Source organism: Bacillus rossius, chromosome 1 (assembly GCF_032445375.1).
Source record: "Bacillus rossius redtenbacheri isolate Brsri chromosome 1, Brsri_v3, whole genome shotgun sequence".
Classification (NCBI taxonomy): Eukaryota; Metazoa; Arthropoda; class Insecta; order Phasmatodea; family Bacillidae; genus Bacillus; species Bacillus rossius.
In genome coordinates this window covers 337,915,106-337,941,105 of record NC_086330.1, presented here as the reverse complement: position 1 = coordinate 337,941,105, position 26,000 = coordinate 337,915,106, and the positions used below count along the sequence as shown (strand labels likewise).

Sequence of the window (26,000 nt, the reverse complement as noted above, 5' to 3'; positions counted from 1 at the left end):
GCTTAAGTACAATAGAATAGATGGCATGATATTTTTGGGATACTTCGACACTACTTCATGCTAATCACTGTTAAGGGTATGATGTTTTTTGCATGTCTGTTGGAAATTATTCTTTATATCATGTACGTGACTTGGTGGTAAAAAACACTTTGTGACTACATGGTCTCTTAAGTCATTCCGCACATTTCACAAATCTTGACTCTGCAGGCATCCCACAATGTAAAAAACACTTGAAAATAGCCTGGTACTACTATGTTAATGAATATGTACCTACAGTTCACAATGTTTGACAAACCCAACGGGCCATGTAAAATAATTACAACAAGCAGCTCGCAAAAATTAGAAAGTTGGATGAGGGAGACTTTGGGGGTGAAGAAAAAGTTGAAGAAATAGAAAAGAGTTAACTTGTCAGGTAAGGAAAAGTGCGAAGTCTTCTGGGTACGTAAGCACACTCTACCTCTACAAATAATAATTGAGTGTCGTCTTGAGTTTTTCTTGGGTAATTGAATTGTCAGTGGAGAAATGTGAAAACAAACAGAGCTGATGGCTGAAGTCTTGTTTTCACCCTTTATTACCATTTATTGCATCACGTACTCTGGGGTAAAACTGAGGAACATTTTGTTTCAGAACAAGTCGCACACCGAGAATAATAGGGCCACATCTCATAAAAACTAAATTTTACAGGAGAGTGAATAATTGAAAGTTTATTCTTAGCCTCAGCAATCAGGAAGTGCATAATGTCGGCACTGTTTCTATGTCACAAGTCAAAATATGGCCATGGTGTATTCCAACCCACCCTCAGCTGTACGAATAATAAGGCCGCATGTCAACATGTGGCTGTATTATTCTGATTTCTGTTTTACAAATTTAAAATGTAATAAGGACATAATCTCATCTCAGGTGAATATTTATTGTACTACATGTATGGCCTTGTTATACCGAATAGATATAGCCATAGACATTACAAATATACAAAAATGTAAAAAAAAATTTTTTTTTTGAGATGCGGCCCTATTATTCTCGGTGTACGAAGTGTCCCCTTCTGTGAGGAGCTTGCGGCAATAGCTCTGGTGACACCAGGTGACGCAAGGGGGGTGTGAACGGTTGTGGTGTCCTGTCTGCAGGTCCACCTGTCGTCATGGTCACAGCACGGCCGCGTCGTGCTGGCAGGCTACGTGCACAGCTTGCATGCCCTGGCCCGGGACGTGTGGGCGGGACGGTGGGGCGCCTCCATGCGGGACGCCATGTCCGCTGCCTGGGACTGGCTCGGGGCGGTCGCCCGGGACGCCAAGAGGCTGACCGCGGACCTGCAGCCCACGTTCCTCTACGACCGGGCTCGCCACTTCCTAAGTAATGAAAGTAGGCACGCGTTCCATTTTCCTGAATTAATATTTGTTTTGTCAAATGTCTTGGATAATTGGTTTCTGGTGGATTTTTTCACAGAAGCACCTTCAATAAACATTTTTCAGTATTAAAATTTAAAAGCTCTTTAATTCAGCACGTCCAGGAACAAATATTTGTGTTTATGTTGGGTTATTGAACATCAATATAGTTTTAATGGAAAATTAAAGAAAACTAATTAATATACAGAATAATTATATTTAAAACAAGTTGTACAAGCTGTCAGAGCGTCCACATTCTGAAAAGTCAGAGAATTTGAAATAGGTCAGGGAATTTAATTGAAACCCTGGAAAAGTCATGGAAATTCCCAAGTGGTAATACATAATTTCAAAGGAAAATTTCATGCTCCAAACTGCCTTCACCCAACCTGTGTAAGAATTTTTTTCATTGGGTGTTTTAAGTGTATAGTCATACACATTATAAAATTGCATATGCAAGGTTCTGTTAAAAATGTAATTTTTTATATAATTATAGGCCAACTGTGGGAGTGGTGGAGGCTGTATTTTGGTTAATTCTTTCAGAAAATCACAAATAGGTAAATTATTTTTTAAAAAAATTGTCAGGGTGAAGTTTTGGTCATGGAAAGTCAGGGAAATTATTGTTACAAATTTTTGTGGATGCCCTGAAGCAGCTCTATGGCTGAATACTGTTGTAATACTGTACAAGCCTGATAGATAGGTAACCCACTATAAAAAAAAGGACTCCACAACAAAAAAATTACACAAGTGGTTCTTCAGTGCCTGATTTCAAAATGAGATGAACTGAAGAATGTTGGAAGAAGTGCATATTTTATACCTCAAGTGTAAAGTTTTCCCCGAGATTCTATTTTCATTTGTGACAAAATGTGAAATAATATTTTTTTTTAAAAACTTGTAACACTTCAAGTGTTTCATTTACTGTTACTGTATTTTGTCAACTCAATTTTGCTTATTTTAAATTGAAATTGATATTCAGAAATTGTAGGGTTAATGTTTGTAGATTCCAGCATTTTGAGTGTGTGCAGCCAAAGCATGACTTAAACGGGTCCTAGATAATTTTTATTTCATGTATTACTAAATAAGGGCACATTGTAGGCTAGCTATAAGAACAAATTACTTAATTTTAATAAGCATGGAACTACTAGTTTTATTTTACAATTCACTTAGTATATTTTGGCAATAAGCTGACATGTTTGCGTAATAATTTAGCTTACTTTACAGCTTATAGTGAAAAACCCCACAGTTCTGATACTTAATGAATTTACTTTATACTGAATTGTTTTCAAAATCTAAGTGAAGCGAGAAATCCTTCTAAGTTATGTACTTTATAATGAAATTCAAATGTATTTATGTATATATGCTATTTGTTTGTGCTTGTGTTGTGTCCTGTGAGTAATGAGTTGTGTTTTGATTGGTTCCAGTGACTCGCACGGGTGTGTATTTTGGTGGCATGGGCTTCCTGGTTGGCAGTTTGTTTGGTGTTTTGCTCGGCCTGTCACTCCACCGCCACCCACCGGTTCTGCCAAGAATGAAGGCAGTAGTCTGCACTGCTTATCGAGGCCTTGATGTGGGTAAAATTGGTTCATTATGATGTGTGTGTTTTACATCTATTAACTTCAATCTGATTCTTATTTAGCATTTAAATCTTGCATTCTTATTAATTTCTCTACATGTGAGTTTGTGAGTATTAGCCCACAGCTGATTGCTGTAGGCTTCCATTAAAATCCAAACACTCATAAAACATACCAAATAATAGAACAAGCATTTTGAAACTTAAATAATTATTGATAATAATCATACACGTGCCCCTCGAAGTAATTCTCTTATTTCCTTCTAGGAAAACATAGTGCTGATCAATTATGTTGATTAAAATAAGTATTTCCAGTCATCAAAATGTGTTTGTTGACTACCATTTCAATCAAGATGCTACTCACATTTAAATCAGTTTACAGTACAATACATTCAAAGTACATTTATATAAATTTTTGAATGAAATTTTGAGAATAAACATTCTAAAACAGAACTACAATCTAAAATAAATCACGGACTGCATACTGAGTAGATTAGAAACTCGGTATCAGTATTTAATCATTTAATAAGATAACATGTTTTATATTAATAAGAAAGATTATTTAACCTGTTTATGTAATTACAAGCATCTGAAATATTATTTCTGTGTAATGCAAATTATTGTACCATTTTAATTGGGCTGAATGAATAGGCAATGAAGAAAGCAAATAGTTATTAAGGAAAGGGTTAGAAATAATTTTTTTTCTTCATTATAGTATTAATTTGTTGCATTTTTTTACGTTACAAAAGTGCCGTTTCCCATAGTTTCAGCTCGAAAATAATATTTCACGTAGCGTTGTAGACCCTTGCCCTCCCCAGCTTAGCAGAGCATTTTTATGCCATGATGTTTTTCAAGTACTGAGTATATCAGCTGATTATGTAAGTTCAAGGTCATTTTGACCTAGTTTTTCATACTTTTAGTTTATGAAATCTTAATATTGTTGTAAATAATTTTTATATTTAATTATTTGCATTGGGAAAAGCCTTTTAACGTTTTAACTATGTTTTTACTAGTTTTCAATTGGATTACTGGGAAATTGTTTGTGTATATGCCTTTATTCAGTATTTTACATTTGGATTCATGTGAAAGCGAGAACATTGTGTGATTTGCAGGTACAAGGAAGGGCAAGTGACAGGTGTGGGGATCAGTGGGGCCAGTTTATTTTAGACTTTTTTTCAGTTGCCAACGCATTCTGGCAGTTACTGTATGTATTTTTATGTTGGGATAATTGACAGGTGTCCATTTCCAGGAGAGATGGTAATTTTATTATGTTTGTACGACAGCCAATCTAAATTAAAAAAAAATCCCTTTCGGCACAGCGTACAGGCCTAAGTAGATTTCGAAGTACTTATTTCTTTACAAAATATTTTTGAAGGTTCTATGAACTTGTGAAACATTTTAAGAACTCAATGTACATAAAATCTTAATATTCTCCAATATTACAAAATGATTGATTAAACATTTTCTCATTTTCCATGCAGCAAAAATATAATGAATGTATTCAACTCAATGCATCCAGCATTGAATAGTTAAGAACAAATTTCATTTTATGTTTTATGTTATACCAGCTAAGGTAGTAAATAAAATCTTTTTGAAAAGCTAACACTATTTTTTCTCTTGCACTAATAAGTGTGCTCATATAATTTGTTTTTGGTCCACAGTTTATGATAATATTAAGAAGGTTTTAAATAAATTCGAATAAATTTTATTCTAAGGAAATTATGAACTTTTTTTAATGAACCCCTGTTATGGTAATTTTTTGTTTTATCAAAAATTGTTTCAGCCAGTGTTTTAGATAATGTTTAGGATTAATACAAAAAATTATATCAAATTTGACAGTGTATCCCTTAAAACAATTTACTTTTTTTTTTTTTACTTTCAACCGTTATTTTTACTCCCCTTGCAGTAATAAAAATTGATTCAATAGTGTACATCAGCGGTTACCAAATTCTTTCGGCCAGGGAACCTTATGATCAACTTTCTTTTGGTAGAACCACAACTCCAAAAAAGGTTATTTGAAAGTAATCGTGAACATTCAAACAAAATTTATTTTATTTACACCGTATTGTCAAAAACCCCTGATACCTTATTGTTTCCATGTTTTAAATATTCAAATAGAAAAGAAACTATTATTTTGAATTAAAAGCCTTTATTCATGTATCTAATGTGATTAATAACATTTTTTCATAGTTTCATTTATAATAGCCATAAAATTAGGTTAAATGTTCGTCGGTTGCCTGTTTTGTATGACATTCATCCTGACTCACGGAACCTCATTTTTAGGAACCACTGGTGTACATAGTAGAGAAGTTATATTTATTTTCTTATTCCAACCCCAGCTTTTTTCAACCTCTTGCAATAATGGTTTGTATTATCAAAAATTGTTTCAAACAAAAGTTTTGGATAAAAATTATAAGATTTTTTTTTTTCCACCCGTTGCAGATCTGGTTGGTTGTAACAAAATTGTACTTACACAAAAGCTTTTGGTATTACTCCTATGAGTTTAAAAATGTTCAAAGGGATGTGACATTCTTCATATTATATGACTTATAGTTAAAAAAACTTCTAATTTATATTTTATTTGATGCTGTTTCTATAAACAAGTTGATAAAATTCATTTGTGTGTTTCTGATTTCTGCAAATTACAGGAAAATTTTTCCCAAAAATACTTTTTCAGAAAACTAACATCCCAACTCCCTAGCAGCATTGACAAAGTTATTCGTGTGAAACACGTATGTAGTTTGTCATCGAGGGGTGGCCAAAGTTCCGCTGGCTTGTTCCAGCAGTCACTGGCCGTGGTCGATGACGTGCGTGTGCCGACCATCTCGAACCCGGATGAGATCTTGGTGCAGGTCAAGGCCACCTCGGTCGACAGCATCGACCTGAAGATCTGCTCCGGCTACGGGCGTGTCCTGCGCCGGCAGCTCAACAAGTACAACCCTGTAAATATTACAGTTTCTAACTCGTGTCGCCCAGCAGCGTCACAGTAAGAGTATTCAGCAGTATTAGAAGTTGTTAGTGTGGTTTAGGCTGGTGCCTTAACTTCTTTATGATACAGAAAAAAATTAATTAAAATAATTATAATTCTCTTTATCACATTTATCACATGTGGAGTGGATTTTTTCTTATCATTTGAACTGAAAATAAAAGTTATTTTCCCCCCTCTTTTTTCTCTGATATTGATTGTAAGTCTGTCTGATGTTTTAACTTGAGATTGGTCAAGTATTAAAACTTTTTAATTGATTCCAATCATTATTATTTAATTCCTTAATTTTAACTAACTATTCTAAGTGATTCTGATCATTTTTTAAAAAAGATTACTAAAGGAAAAGAGTTATCTGTGCATTATTCATTATTGGTTCAAGTTCCTATTCAAAATAACGTTATTCATTGTGTATTAATTCAGTCTGTATTTACATTAAATTCTCAAATTAGTATGGTTTTACCACTTGACTGTAATTAAGATGCTGATTGAAAATCTTTAAATAATTTGAGACAAACTCAAGAATGTAATCACTTAACAAAAACCATGAACATAACCTTGCTGTAGAATCATTTTTCCTATACAACTATCACGTCATAGGACTAGGCCAATAGATGCTGGATAAAATATATTATGTTTATTTTTCTGGCATATGCGTGTAATCTATTCACTGCGTGTACTAAAATAGAAGCGTGTTTTTTATGATTTAAGTTGGACACAATCCACAACATACCTATAAATCATTAAGATACATTTTCTTATCATCTAAAATTTAAAAGTACAGGAATAATCAGTTGTTACGACTCCTTATGGTTTCCGGCAATAGGAACGTAATAAATATTTTTGTCCGATTAACACAACCCTAACCACTATACGTTAAAATGTGACTTTTTTCACACAAAGTCTGTGTTCTCTAGCATGAAAATCACAAGCTTTCAAACTTTGTGGATAAAAGAAGCAAACTTACTTTTGTCAACCCATGGAAAAAGATAATTACCGTATTTAGTCGCATATAGGTCGCGGCAATTGTACCAGATTTTTTGGGGAAAAAATGAAGTGCAACCAATATGTGAAGAAAAAATTTTTAAATTTTTGAGGTTTTTTTTTTTCTTTTCTTTTCTTTAAAATGCGAAAAAGAAGTTTATATAGGTATAGGCAAATTTATTTACTATGTACACATACAGCGAAACCCCTTATTTACGTTACCGTTATTTACGTTTTCCCGTTATTTGCACTATATTCTTCAGGTCCCGTTTGGATCCCATGTAGTCCAATACAATACTTTCACGCGAATTACGTCTCAAAAATCGAATCCATCCCGCTATTTACGTCACGTAACAACCATAAACAACCAGTAAATACCGTGGGTAATTTAAGAGTAAATAAGATTTGCTATAGGCCTAAAAACATCGTGAAAAACGTAACGTTTGTAGTCGGCAATGAACATTTTAAATCGCAAAATATACATATTTTATAACATGAAAAGTTGCTTTTATTTCTAAACATGTAATAATTTAAGCCTAGGCGTGTAAAAGTCCGAGTAATTATAGCAGGAGACAATCTAAAATGCACGAGGGAAAAACGTAAAGTCACGAATGTATAAACGTGGCTGATTGTTAAGTTCTGATACTGTATTTATGTCACAACTTAGCCGAAATACTGGTACGAGACAAACTTCACAAGATAAAATGAGCGGAGTCTTGGTAACTGTTTTATACGTATTTTATAATTTCGGAAGTATTGTACAGTTGACACATATTTTTTAAGTTAACAATTTATTTCTGGGGATCGTAATTAATTAATTATTGGTATCAAGACATCAAGATGAACGTAAACTTGAACATGTCACGGCAGCGAGAAAATCTGGTGCGTATACCAATAAACTGGTATTAGAACTGGACAAAACTGGTACACGGGAGGTGGAGCTTATATTTTTTTCCGCTAAGCTCGCATCTATTGGCTGGCTGCTGATGGAAGGTCACGAATCTGGGCGGAGCGTTGAGTGAGTTATACTGCGCATGCGCTACTCAGAGAACAGAGAGCCAGCCGGCGGCTACGCCGCGCCGTAACAACAGAACAGCTGATCGAGTACAATGACCTTTCTCCGCGCTTGGCGCGCTATTGACGGTAAATTTCCATTGATATGCGGCCCTTTTTTTTTAATTTTTTTTACTGTGGTGCAATGCGTATGTGTAATGAATTACCGGTGCGACCTATATGGGGGGAATCTTAAATACCAAATTCAAGGCCTCAAATTATGGGTGCGACCTATATGCGAGTAAATACGGTACCTAATCTTTAAGATAATTGACGGGGACAGTTAGACTGTGGGGATGTTTAGCAACGGGCATGTATCCAGGTGGTTGTGTTTGTATGCTCGAAAAAATATTGTAGCAAGACGTATATAGCCAGGTTTTTTTTACCTGATCCATAAGAGTTTCCTTTGCCATGTTTTCAAGACAGGAACAAATTTAATTTTGTGATCCTGTAACTTCCAAATTTTCAGGATACAGCACAGCTCTACTTTCCACTCATTTTACGCATTTCAGAAGTCTGCTTATTTAAAAAAAAAAAAAAAAACATTTCATCGACTACTGTTCATAAATCCAAGGCTAAGGGCCAAATTCAGAGAGCTCTTTCGACGGTTATCCACACACCGAAAGGCTTTTCCATTGAAGCTGCTCGGCAGAGACGTTTTTCAGTGGTTGGTTGACTGCTGGATAAGGAGAGCCAACCACTTGAAAGTGAATGTGGTCTGAAGCTCATTCGAATGCCTGTTCAGTTGAAAATCGGCGGAGCAGTTGATGGTTTTAATATATAATTCCCACATAAAAACGTGTTCATGTATGTTTGTAATTGTTTAAAACATTTTTGTCATATGGCAGATATGTTAAATATGTTTTGGAATTAAATATGCTCTTTTAAAGAAATCTTTTCGCCCGCAAAGTGTGCATCAGACACGTATTTTGTAGCGATGGCAGAAGATTTGGATTAATTTCCAAATCACATTGACGAGGTTTTTGAATTTTTTGGTGATCTTAAAAATGAAAATCCAGTTCCGCGAAGGTATATAAGAAATTTAGCAGACCCGTTTGATTTTTGTCGGGATCAAGAGTTCGAAACACAATTTTTTTTCTCTGTAAGAAACTGCATCTGTTTTTTTTTTCTCTTTCGATTACGGTTTTGTGCTTTCTCACGAGATCAAAAATAATCGCTTTTTCATCTGGAGAAAACACTATAATTTTAGGCAACGTATCCATCTTAAGAAAATTTCTCAACCTCGTGTAGGGTTACCAGACGTCCGGCAAAAGGAGGACATGTCCTCCTTTTTATGTATTTTTTTGCATCCGGCCGAATTTTCCTTAATGCTCCAAAATGTCCGGCTTTTTTATAAAGTGAGATAATTCCTGCAGTTCCACTCTGGGCAAAGCGCGCGCTGTCCGCAGAGTCATCCCACTAGTAAGTAGTACTATGACAGCTTGACAGGTAGCAGCACATGCAGAAGCATGTGTTTTTAATATGCTGTATATGCGTAGTTTGTTTGATTCTTTATACTGAAACTGTATTAAATGCCAAAACATTGTAAAATATCGTACTCCATTGTAATTAATTCATGGCTTTTTTAAAAAATATATATATTGTCCTCCTTTTTAGTGAAATGTCCTCCTTTTGCGAGATGAATGTCGTCCTTTTTTATTATCAGTGTCTGGTAACCCTAACCTCATGTCCAATCCAAACAAAATATTATTTTCAGCGGGAGAGCAAACAAAAGACAATCGAAATGAAATAGGGCGCTTTTCCACACACACTCCAAGTACTTGATCTAAGAAAATTTTTGTGCCATGTTGCCAGATCTTCACTGAAAGTGGATGGGAACAAGCTTTCAGCTGGCAGTCATTCGAAAGTCGTTTTTGAAGTATGAGAGGTGGAGAGTCTGCTAGATGAATGAGAGTTGGATGCGCTTTCGAAGGTCAACTCTGAATTCGGGCCTAAGGCGTAACCAAAACGAGTCCGAAACTAATCTGTGGATCCCCAATAATCATTCTCCAAATCAAACTCCAAAAAAAAAAAAAAATTTACCAATTAGGAGTAAAAAATAATCAAAACCAGTTAAATTCTAAAGTGCACAAATGCAAGTCAAAATGGAAGTAGAGGCGGTAGCACATCCAAGAGCAAGAGATAGTATAGTCCATAGTGGTTGGTTACTGAGTGCCGGGTGGACAGCCAATGGGAAGAAATGCTACGCCACTGAACCCTTACCTGCAGTAAGACGGTGAAGAGGATCAACAAGGAGGGAGGATCTGTCTACGTGCACCATGACATGAGCAATATAGCACTCGCCAAGAAAAACCCAGTGCAATGTTCTTTAAATGAGTTTTCGGCTGATTTCCCTTAAAATTTTTGACCTTTTAACACAAATCTTTCACGGTTCCTCGAAAAGGAGTTTAAGAGGTGGTCACAATAAACCGGGTCTTAACAGTGGGAATTTATTGTATGTTTCTCTTGATCCATAATATAAAAATTGTTACTGATGAAACTTCTGCATTCGTAAAAATATCTGGTAGCCTATGTTTGATTTTTTTTGAACTAGCATGTAACGAATATATATTTGCAGTTACAAACATGTTTTGCAACAGAATATGTTCAATCTTGAATAAAATTTCATGTTCAGCATAAAACTTAGTAATTACAAAGAAGAATGAATAACAGTGTAAAAACGTATTTTACATTTCATCAATGAAGCTTTTGGAAATTAAAAAAAAAAATCTTCTTGGTACATTCTGGTTATTATGAAATAAATTTTTGCTCATAGTGTAAAAAAATAACTTTGATAGTACTCAATCCTAACTAAATTTTTACGGAGAATTAATGGAATTAAATAATCAAATTGACCAATCTCTAGTTTGAACTTTTCTGGGTGAGATTGAGTTGAGTTCCATGAAACATACAAATGTGTAAATTCTTTAAGTTCAAGTGAGCATAAAGTCTTTTCCTGATAAAAAAATTAATTTTTGTGTGCGAATGATCCTGGGGTTATATGCATTGTTCAGTTCGATATTTACCAACATGCTGCTACTGGTAGCTTATCATTTCACCTGGGAAACTGCAACTGTTGCCAGTTTGCGAATGTTAACTTCAAATACCCAAAGCTAGGCTTTATTCACTTTACAGTGATAAAATGTTATTTGGAAGCTATACTTCCAACCAAGCAATTTATGTTCTGTTTAATGTACTCAACTGGAGTTTGGCAATTTTTTGAAGTTTCAGTCTTAAAATGTCTTTATTAAAAATATTCTCGATCCTGCCCAGAAGTACTTTACTGCATGGTTGGTGTTGTACATTATTTTGTCAACAGTGTAGGAAGTGTTGCAAATGCCAGTATCAAAATTGTGTACTGCAGAAGAAAGCCCATTGTGTTTTGTGGTTTAATGTAATAAAATCTGCAATTACAGTTCAGTGACACTTCAGAAGGGAGTACATGACGCTTTCACCAGATGTGAAAAGTTTAAAGAAACTGACACTGTTGGTGATTGACAAAGAATTGGTAGACTTTGTGTGCTTGAAGAAACTGTTGATGCTATGGGAAGCTTACAGTATTACGACCCGATTCTTTACTATGTTTTTAAGGCAAGGATAGCAGATGCAGAATTGATAGCAATGCAACATGTTGAAGTAAACAGGAATGGTAATAGTGTATCAACAGGATGTTCTCGGGGCAAGAAACAGAACATGTGTTAATGTGTTGTGGTATAATGTCATAACATTGACTACATGAGTGGAAAACAATGATGAACCAAACGTTCTGGGTTTTTTTCTAGCATAGTGTTTGTGTCAGGGAAACACTTTATGCTCATTTATTTTGAGTTAGCATTAATGAGTAAATTAACTGTATTGAATTTGAAAACTTTTAAATGCCATGGTCATTAGAGAGATGAGAGGAGTATGGTGCCTTAGAATGTGTGAGTGGGAATAATGGAAGTATGTATGTTGATAAAACCCACTTGCTCAGAGCAACAACCGCGGCACATTTTCCTCTTGCAAAAAAAATTCCCAGTTCGACCCTGTCAGAAATAAAGTATGAATTGCCATGTTCAGGAGTGTACGCAGAATTTAATTTTGGTGTGGGCGGGGAGGCCGATAAAACAACATTGCCTGCTGTTTGCTTTCCGTTTGTAGGTGGGAATAATAGTTTTTTAGGATTTCAGTTTGTTTGGGGGGGGGGGGGAGCAGGCAGATATATCACCCCATATCCCCCCCCCTTGCATACACTCCTTTCCATGATTAAGTTAGAACACATGTTTTAGTTATGTAGTTACGTTGGAAACATGTACATGAGTGACCACTCTAGCACACTGTGTCAGTCGTGCCACTGACACGCGTGTCGCCGGGAGTGGCGAGCCGCCTGCCACCTACCCATGCTGGAGGAGTGTGTTTGGGCGCAGAACGTTGACGGGGAGTTTCCGGTGGTGCTTGGCCGCGACTGTGCAGGGGTAGTGTTGGAGCTGGGTCAGGCCGTCAAGAGGTTTGAGGTGGGCGACGAGGTGTGGCTGGCCGTCCCGCACTGGAGCCCTGGCACTATGAGCGAGTGCGTTGTAGTGAAGGAGGGCCTCGTGGCCAAGAAGCCGGGCGGCATCGGCTTCGAGGTGGCCGCGAGCCTGCCGTATGCCGGCAGCATCGCCTGGAACGCCATGGTCCGCCAGGCCCACCTCGACTCTGCCACCACCCGCGGAAAGAGGTGACCTGTTTGTTTCAACATGACCTTCAAAATAGTTTATTTGAACAAGCTGCACAATTTTAAATACAATCTTCAAATCAGAAAAGTTGCAGAGAAAATTCTGTAACATTTCCAGAGTAATCATACAACAGAGTTGCTATTAAGCTGAAAGAATAGTCCTTGAGCTCTGATTACAATCCAATTGGATTTTTATTTATATTATTGCCGGTTTTTGGAAATACGCATTGATCTTTAAAAGCAATGTCGGTTTTGTGAAATTCTTTCTATCACAAGAATTACACCTAAACAAGTACTGATAAATTATAATATCACTGCAGTATTATAACTTCAGTGTTACCAAGAGTTTAGTAATTTACACACATGGGCGTTCCCTCTAGAATTCTTGTCCACGGAGGTTGCAGCCCTGTCGGCTGCGTGCTGATACAGTTGGCCAGGCTGTGGGGTGCGACCGTAACTGCCACGTGTGCCCTGCGGGCCACTCCAGTCGTGCAAGCCTTGGGAGCGGATGACGTGGTGGTCACTGGTGTCGGCAATCTCGAGAAACAGCTTGCGAGTAGAGAAAGGTAAGGTCTTCTCTGAGGCAGGCTATCTGAAGACTTCCAAAGGACTGTTAAAGGGCTTGTTCGTGTTAGCAGATGTGTTTCTCCTATAATTGAGTTATGTGTGCTCTCTCATGCTGTTTATATCACTCAGTCTTAGTCTTCCAAACTCATATTCCATTCTTTTCAATCATCATCTTAATCCACACAGATTTTGTTACATTTGTTCTGAAAATTTTAATTCTGTGTTCTTTTTCCATGAGATAGAGAGTTTCTGTATTTTTATTTAAACATCAACCCAGTTCATGAGAGATGTTAGTAACGCAATGTGTTTTCAGTTTCGATGTGATATTCAACACTGCAGGAGTGATGGCTCATAAGACGTGTTTGAAATTCTGCCAACCTGATGGCCTGGTTGTGACCACGCTGGCAAATGACATCGCCTCTGATGAGTTCGGTTTTGTTCTGGGCTCCTTGTATGCTTTGTGGGTGAAAGTCAGGTTGTTGGCTCAGGTATGTAACTTTGAGCATTTTTAAAATATTTTAGTATATAAATGAGATTCTATGCTATCGTCTTGAAAACTTTATTTTAGTACCTATTATTTAAGTAAGTTTTTAGCTACTGCAGGACATAATGTCCATCCAATGCTCCTTCATCATTGTTATAATTCTTCAAGTCATTTGCAATCCAGACTGCACTCAATTTGCAACAAATAAAAGAATTTGAATGAAAAAAATTTTAGAGGAGGTTAAATTTGTAATAAAGTGTGTGATTTTTTTATTTTTTTATTTTTTTATTTATGAAGTAGTGGTATACCTCCCTTGTGAACTAGGTATCACTTGTTTGATCTTTATTAGCTCAAGTCTCAGCTATGTGAAAAAATTAATTGGCTCTTAAATCTACCCTTTTTCCGCCAAAAATTTGGGAAGGTGGAAATTACTTATTATATCACATTATGCATCTGGGGGGGGTGGGGGGGGGACACTGTCATTCTTTCCTTGTTAGTGTGTATAAATTCCTAAATTTAAAAACATGTGTAAGATGTGTTGTTTTGTGCATTTGTTGTTTATTTTTTCCCCCAGAGCTTTGTAGGTTCGTGCTCGTGGGGAACGATACAGTTTGGCTCCGATGTGCTGGACCACCTGGGAGCCCTGGTGGAGGACGGCAGCATACAGCCGGTTGTGGACAAGATATTCACACCGCAGGACGCGGAGCTGGCCTTCCAACACACCGACTCCGAAGATGCCATTGGCAAAACGATCATTAGATTCAGGTTAGCAACACATCTTGCACGTCTGGAATGTGTAAAAAATTTCATTCGGTGATTCATTTTTTAGCCAGTGTAAGTTGTGTGCAAAGAATGACATTTAAAACAGAATATTGTTTGTTATAAACCTTTTAAAAATTATTCGGAACAGTAGAGTACCTAGGTATTTGCATGCTGATTTGGTAAATACTGGTAAATCTTTTATTTATTTAAATTTAATTTTTAAGTTTAAAATAAAAATGCTAATATAAAAAAAATTATGTAAAAAAAAATGCTATGTGATAACTAGATTTATAGTGCACTTTTAGATTGCATATACAGCTACATTTAGAGGATTTTTTGTTGCTTAGTTATGAATTTTCTCTAGTAAGTAAATTTAATTTTTGTGACAATATTGGCATTTATAACAGCACTGTTGAACGTAATTATTTTTTTTTTTGCAATAGATACTGCTGCACATGTGGTGTGAATGTGCGGTAGCAATTCGCAGAGGTCCTAGTTGACGGAAGATATCCTGATTCTGCTGGATTGTGTTGCTGCACGTGCATGGACACTGCTTTGTTTGTGTGTGTTTGCAAACCAGTGCTAGTGTTTCTTGGCGTGGCAACTATCAGGTCCTTGGTTTATTTTCAGAAGCACTTGCAATGCACTAATATTGAATTTTATTTTCAGTAGAGATTTTATACTGGTATTTAATAATCACCCTGTAAATAAATATATATCCTTGTAAATACATCTAAGTCAAGTAATTGTTAGTGTTGGTTCTGACTATACAGAAGGAGCCAAAATTTTAACACCAACAGACAAACCTCGGCTGCAGGATCATCATGACAAAATAATTTGAAAACATCTAGACCTCTTCTATCACTGCTTCCCAAGGCTAGTATGTATACGTATTTGAAGTTGGGACTGACCAACATTTTTAGTGTTGTGAACTTTTGGGGTTGTTGCGGGGTTTTACGGTGTAGATGTCACCGTGAAAGTCTACACTGCCAATAATTATTATCATAAAATATTTATATTCTTAGGGTTTTTTTGGCTTCCTCTCTCTCCAGTAGCGATCAGGAACACTGCTGCTGGTGTAATTATCCAGGCCGTTAGTCCAGCTAACACGTCACTGCAATGTGTTCCAGCTGAGAGAGTAATCATTCAAAAGAAAGTTGGTAGTGTTATAGGATGTGTGAAGTGTGAACAATTACGTTAACTATAACCAGGTCTGTTTTAAAAGTAATTAAAAATAGTATGAATAAAATAAAAATAGAAATAGCTGGAAAAATGTGATTTTAATATGGTCTTAAAAGTTTGATGTGAAATTACTGTCAATATGAAATTCACGTTGATTAGAGCCAGAGGATCAACCAAAGACATTAAAGTGAATGTTAGATTATTTGCCAGACCTGTATGTTTGTAAAGAAATATTAACGGGGTCACAGGAACACATCAACTACCATGCCGAGTCTAGCTACAAGCTGTCGGAGGCTTGCTTCTCTCTTCTCTGGACCACCAGGTGGTATACCGCGACACTGGAACGCTGGAAGGGTAAGCTGAAAGTGGCGAACTACTGAAGTTCTGGTACAGCCAGAGGTTTGGTAGAAGATCAGCTTCCCTCTCGTCCTAAAAACTCTGTTAAATTAGGATCGGTCTCACCAAGTGTAGTGACAGATCGTAGGTGGTGCTGCATCAGTCGTCAGGAACCACTACGAGGACGGACGGTACCGACGCGGAAGTTGGCACTAGATCGCCGATACTCCCTATCTAAGACTTGTGCCGTCTCAAACTATTCTCCCAAACAGTGGTCTGGAGAATACTATTTAACATACGACCGCGGATGACGCGATTCTTCGATTTCTCGGGCGGCAACCGAGGTTTTGGTTCGCCCCAGCCTGAGAAACGTCTTGTCCCTAGCAACCAAAGAGCTATTGGACAATCAACAAAAAAAATTTACTGCATAGTGAATTAAAGAAATGAATATCAGCATGTAAGTGTACTGAACTAAGGCAAATGAATAAAAATTCCAAGGAATAATACTTGGAAGACCCTGAGGTTAAAATCAAAATTATTTTATATAAATAATTGGGGGTAACACCTGTATTTTTCATAATTTTGTTGTGGCATGTTACCCCAATTATTTCAATGAAATAATTTGCTTCAGTGGCAAAATTCACAGTAGTTTAAGAAATTCAATTACTTAGACATAATCCATTCCTTGAGTGTTCTATCTTAAGGGGATTATGCCCTGTCATCTTGGATTTATCCAAATTTTTGCAATAATTCTATTTTTTTTAACTATTTATCCCAATTTAGCATGTTAAATAATAAATTGTATCTTCCCCACCTTCTATATCTTGTTGCAACCATATATTTACTAACAGGCTAGTATGTAAGTGCTGCAAGGAATTTATTATTTCACGCAGTGGGCAACCACAACAATCATGATAATCACACTAGTTCACAAGTGTTGACTGCAGAAAATAGCCAAAGCTAAGTCTTATTCCATTTCAAGCCAAGCTTTATTGCAAGCTGTATCAGAATATTTGAAATTGCAAAATAGCGAGGCCTAAACCACCTGAAATAGGTACTTTGTATATTGTTTACAACACAAATGTTGTTCATCAGCAACTTCAAAGATGATTGGGAAGCACTTTAGACTAATAGTCGTATACTAGATGTTTTCAACTTATTTTGTCAAGATGAACCTACAGCCTGAGTTTATCTGTCAAATTCAGACTCACTGTGCACTCTGACCTGCTATTGATTGAAAAGAAATACTAGCATGAACAACGTTCGTGCATTAAACCCCTACCCAATACGTACATATACTCCTGCCTCATCATGTCGTGTAATGCCTCACCATCCGTATATGTTTACTTTTTGCATTATCTTTTCTGTACCCTAGGGAAAAATGGTGCTCGTACATGAATAGGCATTATTGCGATGGTTCAAAATGCTCAGTTTGAACTGTGCACATTTTTTTTTGTCTGAATGACTTAAAAGTCAGCCCCAAAAGTTTACACATGTTAAATATGTCTTGCAGTTACCTAGCCATGTATTTTTTATACGTGTAATATTGATTCCTGCAAAAAACAAGTCAATTAATTTATACTGTATTTTACACATATAACTATGTACATTTCAAAGAGTTATTTCGAGTTGCATGTGTCTTGAATTTAAGGCTAAGATCCTTAGTTTTGCAGCCTCCAAGAAAATTATTTCTGCCATGAATATCGTAGTAGATAAAAAAATATATAAATGGCAGAATTGTAAACAAAACTTTAAATTTTGTAAATATGATGATTAAAATTGTCTCAAAAAATGCTTTCTTATTTAATTTTAATTTTGAAATTTTCAAAACTAAATATTAGGTATATATTTAAACGGTACATGGCTGTTACTTTGCACACAACTTAAAGGAGGTACAATTAACAATTCTGCCGTATAATTTTTTTAATACAATGTACAGAATTTAAATAATCTGAGTACAAAATATTGTGATTTAACTGTCACTTGCCACACATGAAAGGAACGAGTTCAACAGTTTGCCGCTAGAGCTCCGATTAGTTCCGAGTTTACTCACTAGATGCCTCGAATATCGCAGGAGTTCAGGCGGGAATATTACTGCTTCGAAACGGTCAAAACACAACACTAGTATCAGCAATAGTAATCAATGAATTGAAAACCGTCTCACGTTGTCGACAATTTCTATAGATATATTTGTCAGCTTCTCAGTGATGTAAATTATAATTAATATGCTTCACTTGTGACAAATTTATTCATAGAATATTTTTGATTTAAAATCATCTAACTACAATTACTGAATTGTTTTAGTAGATAGATATTTATTATAATAGTTGGGCGCCTTAAAAAAACTTATTTTGGAAATATTAAAGTGCTAAATATGATATCTAACCTGTTTCGTTTACGGGCATCTACGTGAACGTCGCAAATTACATTTATTACAACATTATTTCACATATTATCTTAGTGACTTCATTATGTATTTTGATATGACTCTTTACCGTATCACATGAATGAATCCTGCAATCACGGTGTATTAAAATAATAGCAAAATGGTTTCATATAATAATATAACTTCCAAAATCAATTTAAATTATTATTTATACTTCTATTCAAGAATCGTACATTCAAGACAAATATATAATGTTTAAGATTTTATTAGAATATTTCAATAATTATTGTAAAAAAATTGATTTGCAAAATGACAATGATTTTGTATAAATTTATTTAATTATATTTCTTTAGTTATAATTTATTTAATTATGTTTCTTTAATTATATTTGTACATCGACTTTAGCTCTGGTAGTATGGGCTATACCTCTGGGTGTAATGTTACATAAATGAGTTATGATCAAAATATTAATAGATGTTTAAAAAAAATTAGTAACTGAAGGACCAGCCGCCTATGGCAACTTCCTCCCGTAATGATTTAGTTACGTATATAACGATACAAAAATAAGGGACAATCTCTCGATGCTGTCGTTCAAGTATGGTTAACTAAAGGTCGTTTAAAATTACCTTTGGTTTTTAACAATGGATTTTTCACTACCCAAGCATTTATTGTATCACTAACCTTGAGCATTTTCGTTCATTACACAAGTTCGTTAGAAACGCAATTACAAGGCAGTGGCGATTCTTTTTTTTTTTTTTTGCTTCTGGGGTCATGTAAAATTATGTTTTAAAACAAATATTGGCCAAAAAGAATTATATATTTTTCAATTTAACTTCCGCTACATTATTTGCAACTATAAATGATCATAGAAACATAAGTTCCACGTGCGCGCACACACGCACGCATATGTATACATGTAAATACTTTTGAACAAGTGAAATGAGGAGTTTTAGCAAATAAACATTCAGGTAATTTTCCAAAATACAATTTTAAAGACCTTTATACTGTGTTCTTACATTTGCAGTTAGATTTATTTAAATTCTTTGGCAAATATTACAATTTAAAAACTCTTTTAAGTATGTCCCGTAATTTTTTTAGGTAATTTTATTTGTGTTACAAGAAACCGAAGACCTTGCTGAAGTAAAATTATTATGTATATAGAATGTGTTTAAATGGGTGTGTAATACTTCGATGAAATTGATACAGAATTATATGAAATAAAATTCTATTGTTTTACCAGCCTTTGAGCTATCTAGTTTACGTGAAATTGTTATAATTAAACTTTAGGGCCTAAATTTTGAATTGCTCGAATATGCAAAAAGTAGTTCCCTCGCTCACATACTGGCCAATACAAATTCCAACCCACTGCCAAAAGGGCTGGAAACTTGAAATTTGGGTCGCAGCCTCAATGAGGAAATTCGGGAAAGTACCAATTTTTATTTTATAATCATTAAAAAAATAAAATTAAGAAATAAGCACGCACCTTTAAAATCGGTGTATACCTTCTTTCGGAAGAACGTTGTTGCAGAAATTATTGTTTACTTCTCATGCTTGTACAAATTGAACAGTACTGTAAATGTATTTGATGACATAAGCAATAATAAGTTATTAGCTGATATTGAATACAAACAAATTTTTTCGTGACTAAAAAAAATAAGGTTCTCTGCTTGGCGAGTGATAAAATTATACTAATGTCAAAAATATGTTATCGGGAAAAAATAAATGAAGTTATTTTTTACCACTGATTCACTACCCATAAAATCAAACTGCAAAGTCTTTGCAACTGGTATCTCACACAAGAAATATAAAACATATTCGTGCTTCGTTTTGTATAAAAATAAAACACATCATATAATATCGGGAGACAGCCTTGAAAATCGTGCATATCACCAACATGGCCAATCAGACTCATAGTAATGTTTATGATGGCAATATTTTCGGGGTAGTTTTACGCTCAAAATTAATACAAAACCAAATCAGCAATCCTTGTATGATAATTTATAATACTACAAAAAATCTTCCATTTCCTTCGAATTGTATTGAGCACTAAAATATTGATTTACTTTTGGCCCAGATTTTATTTGAAGATACTCTGTACAGTTCCGCTTGTTTGCATTGTTTATTTATCAGGCTTAAATCATGGCCAAATTAATTGAACTGTAACACAAATTATTTATATATGTGTGTCTGGTTTGGAATCAGTATGATGTAATGAAAAACTATGTCCGATCAGTGTAATGCGTTGAATATTTATGAAAATTTTATTTCTTTGGTTTTTAAAGCTGCAGACTTGTATTTTATTTATTTCATTTAGACAACAACATGCGTCCGTGTTTTCTACATGGCACGCTCTGTAATATTTTGAATGTTATAGTAATTTTGGCTTTTTAAAATCTGTGATTTATGTGCAGTAGAGTAATTTGTAATTTTTTATAATTTCTTTTCATATTTTTAATGATCCATTTGCTAATAGTATATACACTTCTCCATTTATTATAATAAACACATATTACATTATTGGAATTCGTTCAGAATGGGTATCACAAGACTACAAAAACTATTCTCCTGCATAAGAAAGGTGATAATACCAGTAAAGAAAATTATCGTCCGAGAGCAATTACGTCTTATATCTAGGGACACCTGTATTTCACGAATACATTTCGTGTCAAGGTATTTTACAAAACACTGTAGATTTTTCTTGTAATTATTGGCTGTGGTCGGTGAAGGCTGTTTTCCCGCACTCGACGGGGCCAATGAGGACGTAGTTACCGTACTGCTGCATGCCCGCAATTCGCCAAACCTCTAAGGAAAAAGCTACAGTTATGTGTGAAATAGCCTGACACGAGATGTATTCGTGAAATACAGGTGTCCTTACTTATATAGAAAAATATTTGATCATTGTATGATAATTTTAAGTATGAAAAGTACAACATACTTTCAAATTTAATACATGGTTTTACATCAACTCTTAAGTACTAAAACACATACTGCTTATTTTCTACAAAATAAATCTATACACGGCAACTGATTATTAGAGACCTGCAAAATTCGCGGATTCATTCGGTGATAGGCTAGAATTCAAATACATATACCTCTTAGATAATTTTTCCATTGGCTTACTGTTCATCTGGACGAATCTCAAACAGTTATAAACCCTCAACCAAAGAAGGATCGAATCACAGACGAACCAGCTGAGACGACTTACAAGTCGGCAGCCAGTGAACTTGCGTTATTTGCCCGAGTGTACAGGGGTATGTGCAGTCTATCCTGAAGGCCATCTAAACTGCGAATTTTGCAGGTCTCTACTGATTATGAATCAATTGAGTTTTTTTTATAAAGCATCTACGGCCTTGATTGTTTAAATATATTGTTGGATAAATTAACTAAACTAGGAATACAGTAAGTCCTCTATTTACGTCGTACCGATTTACGTTGTTTCGGATTAACGTCGCTAATGTTTGAGTACTCATGTTTCAATTTAAGTTGTCGCCGATTCACACTAACGTCGTTTACAATGACCGTAAATCTTTATTTTAACCAAAAAACCGTACATAATTTGTTTATAATTCTTTGTTTCCTTCGGTAGTTAATTTATGCTATGTAGCGTAAGCTACACGTTCACCGCTTTATCTTATCATACATCATGTGGGACGCTTCCTGCTCTCCGCTGCTCTCCGCGCGGTGATGCAATACTACCAGCCCGCCCGCTCGGCCACCCACTTATCTCGCACGTAGAAGTGTTATCTACTTCCCGCAACGACACAGCATTTTCTCCTACCCCTTTTCGTCCAACTCCTTGGCACTTCAGTAGAGGTGTAAAAGTAACTAAAAAAAGTGTACCCGTATGTATTCGTTACTATAACAATTAGTACTCGTTACTTTCGTATCGTTACTTCTGATACCGCATAACATGCTATGTATGTAACAGCAACGAATCGAGTCGTATTTCGTACGCGTACAGTATGACGTCGCGTAAATAATAATAAATCGAATATAAACAATTAAAAGTATTTGATAATTAACAGCTTTTGTTAACCAAGAAACAATAAAATCTCATTAGAGCAGCTTTATTATAATATCTCTTTTAAGATAAGAACAAAAAACGTGAAAATACGTGATAATAAAAAACAAAAACATACATATTTATAATTTGTAAAAAATACTTTCTTACGTTGTTTCTGTTCCAATCTCAAACTTTGTCTACACACACAATAACTTTAATAAACAGTAAAAAACTTGGACGACGAATTTCCAAATTATACTTTTCTTAATAAACAAACATCGTTCTTTGTAACGAATAAGCGCGCGCATGCGTAAAACATACGAAAAATGCGAGTAACGAAATGCATTCGTGTGTAACGTTTCGTTACTCGTTACTAGATGCTGCACCTGTTACTCAGTAACGAATACATACGGTTTCCTACAGCTCTACACTTCATTCGCTATGATATCATTGAGTTGGCCGGAGTTTTAAACGTGCCGTTGTTAACTTTATCGTGATGAAATGCGTTTGTAGTAGGCCTACAGTATCAGCTCACTGCAATTTATGATTTTTTCTTCATAAGATGTCTTCCAAACGACTATATATCTGTTTTACTATTTCAATCAATAAAGGTAATAAAGCAGCTGGTTAAATAACCATTCTATAAAGCTGAGAAGTACTAGTTGGACTTGTTTCCCACGCTGTCTGTTGTAATTTGCTGATACAATTGCCCGTTGTTACGTCTGTATGCCAGCGCTTCCGGCCGACCTTGGGCCGTGGTCAGCCGGTGGCATGAAACATGGCTCATTTTGCGTCGTTTCTATTTACGTCGCGGTTTTCAGGAACGTAACCCCGACGTAAACCGAGGACTTACTGTACTATCAAATGCACAAAAATAGAAGAGTTTGATCTTAATGATATAAAGCATAATCTATCTATTTAGCACAGCCTGAATAATTCATTCCCCATTGTCAAGACTAAAATTTAAAAAAACGCGAAAGAAGCAGTATAAAATAACTATCTCATTATCTTTGCGGGTGACTCAAACATCATACAAACAAAACGAAATATTCTTAAACGCAAGAAAGCATATTTTAAACACTGTAAATAACTTATATTTTAAATCAAAGGATAATTATCAGTCTGTAAAATTTAGTTAACGATGAGTTGGAAACAGAACATCAAACATATATCATATGTGTTACTACCAACAGAGAACTCTCACAAACAATACAATTCCTTTCTGCGCAACCTGCAAGCTCCGGTACCTTCTGTAAAAACAAATATATGTAAAACTTTTCCGGAAGTCGTACCATGGTAACAACTGAAATATGAAGCCTTACTTCTATATCTACTTAGCTAGAGAACAAATTGTATTACATTATTTTCATAAAATTAACACCTACATACGAACATAACTAAGCTCATTCATTAATTTTTTTTAGTTACGTGATATTTTTTTTGAGTTATAAAGGAATCCAACTTGAACAGTAAAAAAGAAAGGCTTTTAATGAACAAACAAACTAAGTCATTATAGATAGCTGTTCAAACCATTTAAGATTCATCCTGTTACATAAATTTTTATATTTATATACATCTAATGTATAAACAAATCTGAAGAAAAGGCAATAAATTCAGATTGACTTCATTATCGAAATAGAATAAAACACAAAATACACTTGCAGAGAACCACCAAATATATTGCGAAAGTGTTTCTGAAATGGAGTTAAACTTTAAAATTGCCTTTATTATTTCAAAAAAATAATTTAAAACTCCAAGCAAATGTAAGAACACGTCTTCTAGATATAATGGAAGATTATAATGCCGTGTCCGAATTTGCCTGAAGAATATACTTGTAGATACTTTGGAAGTGACTTCGCAAGGCTATCAAAAATGGACGTGAAGTATGCTATGCAAAATGCAAGTAAATGAATCTGTGTAATTCTCGCGTACTTCCAGTTGAAAATACATTTTCATTTGAAAAATGTTTGGTCATATTTTATATATCATTTAAATAATTTAAGAGGTTGTAAAATAAATATCATTTATTTTGTATTTGACTGGTATAAATAAATAAATTGACAAAATTAATTTATGGATGTTTAAAACGAAGTTTCAACAAACACATGTACATATTTAGCCTACCGATCGTTACTACAAAACAAAAGTACAACAATAATGTAAGTTGCCGTAAATTCACGTGACAGCAATGAAGTGTTAAAAAAAAGGACTAATTTCACATGCGTTTAAAAATAAAATCTAAAAATCTTTTTCGGCTGGCTAAACATTGAACCTATCCGGATTCGTCAAAAGCAAGTGAAGACGCAAGGTTGCAAACATGTAACGGTGGTCAACGTTTAACTGTTAGTGTAATACATATACGCACACACCTGTGACAAAATGCGTAAAAAAATAAAATTTGTAGAAGCGCAAAACCTTTGTGCACACACACACAGTTAAATTTTTTTTACGGAGGCAGGAAAACTACATTACTGGCCAACTTATTTGAATGTAGTGGTTAGCTGTGAACGAGCGTTCTTGCAAAAGAGATCAAATCTGATAGTTTTGGCCATATAATCACCGCAGTAAAACATACAATTTGTATATTGTATATGTGTAGTGCACCAAATTAATATGTATTATAATTACCTTGGTTTGCACTCGGTTACGTACGGGTTTCTAACTGAAATGTACCAAAAATAGTAATATTTATTCTCTTGCGCTTTGTTGAGGATTCAGTATTCTTGGGTGAGTGTGAGGGACATGGACAGAGTGGCAAAGGGATTGGAAATCTAATACTCGCCGAGGCAGAGTACACCCTTCCCCCACTCCCCTCTCTCTGACCGGTCGTAAACATGACTCCCCGCTGGGCGATAAGAATTCTGAGAACAGCGTCCTCTTTCCCACCCCCCTTCCTTTTACACCGCGTCGCTACATCGTTCAACCGTACTGCTAGTGCGCTCTGTTGAGGACGTAGATAACTACGCGTGTCTATGCCCGCTCGTGAGAAACTCAGGATCTTAGCCTTAATAATTTTAAATTACACTTATATTACCATATAAATGGATTTAGCATTTTGTTAGTAACAGCACTTAGTGTGAATTAGCTCTGACAAACTATTTAGATAATAAAAATTTGTTTACATACGTAGTTTTATGTTTGTCAAGAGAAAGAAAAAAAATATATATATATAATATATATGCAAGAATGTAGGAAAATGTTGTAAGGAGGATCTAAATTTTCAGCTCTTCTGTTCTAGGTTGTTGGTTTTATAGTCAAACTGTACAGAATTTTATGCAGTGTTATTGTTTTATTTATTATAATTTTATTAATTATACTTTATTTCCAATAATCATCATTCATCATGTAACAAATTCAATAAATTTAATGCTGCATGAAGTTGTTTGCTTTTGATGGTATTATTACACTTTGAAATCATTGTATGTTTTTACAAATGCCTTCATGAATTCATTATTTCTTTTGCTACTTTTAGTTACAAAAATTATAAAAAAATTAATGAATTTACAATTTTAAAATTTAATTTATGATATAATCAGAAAGTAAAAAAAAAATTATGCCTTTCTGATATTAAGTCAGTGGTGGGAATAAAATAATTATGATGAAAGAGGGATAAAA

The 26,000-nt window shown here is 35.0% G+C and overlaps 1 protein-coding gene across 13 annotated transcripts in view; it reads left to right on the top strand.

The window, feature by feature from the left end:
• LOC134528104 (reticulon-4-interacting protein 1 homolog, mitochondrial-like) overlaps positions 1 to 26,000 on the top strand; it is a 79,921-nt gene that overhangs the window by 3,233 nt on the left and 50,688 nt on the right. For 2 of the 13 annotated variants that reach the window (XM_063361369.1, XM_063361378.1), the window contains exons 3-9: positions 1,125 to 1,350; positions 2,801 to 2,946; positions 5,736 to 5,891; positions 12,376 to 12,668; positions 13,046 to 13,231; positions 13,546 to 13,720; positions 14,291 to 14,481. In XM_063361369.1, the coding sequence (XP_063217439.1) occupies positions 1,125 to 1,350; positions 2,801 to 2,946; positions 5,736 to 5,891; positions 12,376 to 12,668; positions 13,046 to 13,231; positions 13,546 to 13,720; positions 14,291 to 14,481 (1,373 nt within the window). Of the gene's footprint in view, positions 1 to 1,124; positions 1,360 to 2,800; positions 2,947 to 5,732; positions 5,892 to 12,375; positions 12,669 to 13,045; positions 13,232 to 13,545; positions 13,721 to 14,290; positions 14,482 to 14,921; positions 25,755 to 26,000 lie in introns of those variants that run through there. The other 11 variants (XM_063361368.1, XM_063361376.1, XM_063361367.1 and 8 more) reach the window with 8 other exon arrangements.